Source organism: Sinocyclocheilus anshuiensis, unplaced genomic scaffold, assembly GCF_001515605.1.
Source record: "Sinocyclocheilus anshuiensis isolate Anshui unplaced genomic scaffold, SAMN03320099.WGS_v1.1 scaffold1540, whole genome shotgun sequence".
Taxonomy (NCBI): Eukaryota; Metazoa; Chordata; class Actinopteri; order Cypriniformes; family Cyprinidae; genus Sinocyclocheilus; species Sinocyclocheilus anshuiensis.
In genome coordinates this window covers 663,932-667,216 of record NW_015558654.1, presented here as the reverse complement: position 1 = coordinate 667,216, position 3,285 = coordinate 663,932, and the positions used below count along the sequence as shown (strand labels likewise).

The 3,285-nt window shown below is 40.0% G+C and overlaps 1 protein-coding gene across 1 annotated transcript in view; it reads left to right on the top strand.

Moving 5' to 3' along the window:
- The first annotated feature begins 1,315 nt into the window (after window positions 1-1,315).
- ifngr1lb1 (interferon gamma receptor 1-like b1) overlaps window positions 1,316-3,285 on the top strand; it is a 26,635-nt gene continuing 24,665 nt past the window's right edge. Inside the window, exon 1 of the mRNA NM_001360904.1 lies at window positions 1,316-1,412. Within this exon, the coding sequence (NP_001347833.1) occupies window positions 1,337-1,412 (76 nt within the window). The 5' untranslated portion in view covers window positions 1,316-1,336. The remainder of the gene's footprint in view (window positions 1,413-3,285) is intronic.

Below are 3,285 nucleotides of genomic sequence, written 5' to 3'. Positions count from 1 at the left end.
GTCCTGGAGGGACGGGAGAGAGACACCAACGATCTTCTCAGCTGCTCTCACTATGCGTTGAAGGGTCTTGCGGCAGGACCCATACCACACAGTGATGCAGCTCATCAGGATGCTCTCGATGCTGCCTCTGTAGAAGGTGCACATGATGGGGGCCAGGGCTCTGGCTCTTCTCAGTTTGCGGAGGAAGTAGGTATAAGGTGCACATGATGGGGGCCGGGGCTCTGGCTCTTCTCAGTTTGCGGAGGAAGTAGAGACGCTGCTGTGATTTCTTGGCCGGTGCAGGAAATGTAAAATTAAATTTGTAAATCTGAACAAAATATTTCTATATCTGTTTGACTAAGAAGTGAACATCATAAAGCCACACTGGCATTAAGACTCTATATGTGTGTGCGCGTGTGTGTGTGTGTGTGTGTGTGTGTGTGTGTGTGAGTGAGTGAGTGAGTGAGTGAGTGTGTGAGTGAGTGAGTGTGAGTGTGTGTGAGTGTGTGTGTGTGTGTGTGTTAGGTTGGAGTAAATTGTTGTGTGTTTTAAAGAGTCATTTCTTCTCAAATCAGGCACATGTTACATGTAATTACTATTATAATAACAATTAATTATGCATAATTACATGCAAGTAACCCTGTGCCAAACCCTTAATCTTAACCCTAACCATTTAGTAAGTGCATGTAGCTAATTAATATTACTAAGTTCTTAAATGTATAATTACACTGTAACAAGGACACCTTAGAATAAAGTGTAAGCACAGCAGCTAATACTAGCCTATGACAAATAACCACACTGTATAGCCTATGTGACAACACTGCAGGCTATTGGATCAGTGTGTAAACAGTGACTAAACATGACTTTTAAAAATAACTGACCACACTGAGAAATTATTACAGTCCTGGTCTCCTTACACTAATATAATTAGGCTTATGTTTAGTCTATTTCCTTTACTGAGCACTCGGGTAAGCTGACTTTCGTGACAGCTTTTTGCTTGGGGCTATTATGTTTCTTTGAAATGTATCCACAAGGTGTAAAGCACCGGACCTTTTATTTCACCGAGTTGCCAGATTCGTTTAAAATCGAAAGACAAAATACAACGTTTCACCATGTTAGGAGAATTCATATATTAGGAAAAATATATATATGTTACCAATCAAATAAAGAAATTACCTATACAGTTTATAATGTATTAAAGCACGAACCGGTCGCCTTGTTGATTTGTCGGGCGGAATATTTGGCAACCCTGTAGATCGGCTCCAGTAGAAGTGAGCGCGCGGAGAGACGAGAACACAGAGCCCACTCAGGAAATGCTTTAGGAAACACATCTGAACGCGTTTTAGAAACCCGATTTATGACAATGTCGAAGGATCTTGTTGTCCAGTTTGGTGTGTTTCACGCCTTACTGTTCCCAGGAGTCTTTGGTTTTGGTGAGTATCATTTTGCTGAAGCCTCTCGCGCTAACGGTGGCACATCGTTGTGTTATATTGTATATTTTTTATGTGTCACATTGTGAGCGTCTATGAGATATGCAGCATGCGTTCACGTAATATTAAAAAAAGTATATTCGATGTACTATAAAGTCGCTGCGTTTGTATTATTTGAATGCGTGGATGATAGCAGGCATGTTTGGGTTCCCAGGCACGGTCATGGAAATCCTGGAAATATAAGCACATTTTACAATTATGATATTTTATCGTCTAGTCTGTTTTTGAGTTCAATCTACAACAGACATTAGCCTGCTTCAGCTATAAATCCCTTGAGATTCAAACTAGTTCGCATTTGGTTAGAGATCTTATACTATAGTAGCGAGCCTGTGTGTTTTTATAGACGTAACGAGTCTGTGTGCTAACATAAGCTAAAGGTTCCCCTTCATTTCTGTTGTTGTTGTTTTCAGTATAGAGCTTGAGCTAATAGACTAGATCCGAGGAAACTAGTGGTAATATAACAAAATGTTCCTTCTCTTTTGCGTCTAGAATCAAAAACAAAGACTGTATTATTTACTGTGTCAAGGCACTTTATGTTAAAAGAAGCTTTACAGCACAAACAACAAGGGTTTACATTGCCAGTATTACACTGATAATATCTACCACAAATTACAGTACTACAGTGTTCTTGGTTTTACTCTACCATGCTAAATACCAATAAACATGGTAATCATTCAATACCAGTGAATATGAAAATTATAATGTGAACAAGAAATAAAATCGGCTAAAATAATAAAAAGCAAGACAATAAAGAGAGAATGAGAGAATTATGTTGACTGAGATTTAATTAGTTTGAGCAGAATTAGAATAATTATAATTATTAATTATTACAGTAATAATACTATAGTCCTCTGAGGTGAAGTTCACTACTGTTGAATGAGCTGCAAGATGGTGGTGGTGGTTGCGTTTGTTTAAATAAAAAAATAGAAAAATGAGAGCGAGTTTGTGGTAATAGGGCCAGTACACTTATCCGGATGAACGGTCTGATATAAAGCATTGCCATGGATGACAGTGAATATTAGCAAATATATGTCAGCTGAAAGCAATGAATGACCAGTCACTCTCAAGTATTCCAGAGAGCTGTGTGATAAGCGATGATATGTGCTTCTGTAGGAAAAATGTATTTAATTGCCAAATTCCTGGGGAAGAACTGTTAATCTTAAGAAGCGATCCATCAGTCAAAAAGGTTGTTGTTACCATGAGAGTGCTAACTTCGGCAGGAGAGGTCCGTGAAGGCCGTCTGCATCATGAAACACTGAGGAGGATGTTACTGAGCCAGTGAGATCATCAGCTCAGGCTGGACACACATACAGATGTGCAGTTCTGTGAGAGAACCACGGCTCAAAATGACTTCAATACACTTAAAGGTGGGGTAAGTGATTTCTGGTAGCCAATGTTGACATTTGAAATCAACAAAACAAACACGCCCCTAGCCCAAAAGGGTCTCGCCCCTATAGCTCCGCCCCACACATACGTACGCAACCCAGGCAACGGTTAGTTCTGTGAAGCAAAACCAATGTTACACCGTGTCTACACCAGACGCGAGCGGCGCAACAAAATACTATGGAACTCATTATAATCAGTGATGCTGTCTAAACTATAGATATATTTATACATATCTATGGTCTACACTGGATGCGGCGTGGCACGACACGACAAATCCCCGACAGAAAACCGCTGCAGCTTTCTATTTATGACGTATTGACACAAATTTCTAATGATTTTCAACTGTCGCTGTGACGCGTCCAGTGTACTAGACAGACTTTAGCTGTTGCAGCGCAGACACGGTGTTACTCACCTATCGAGAAGAAACAAA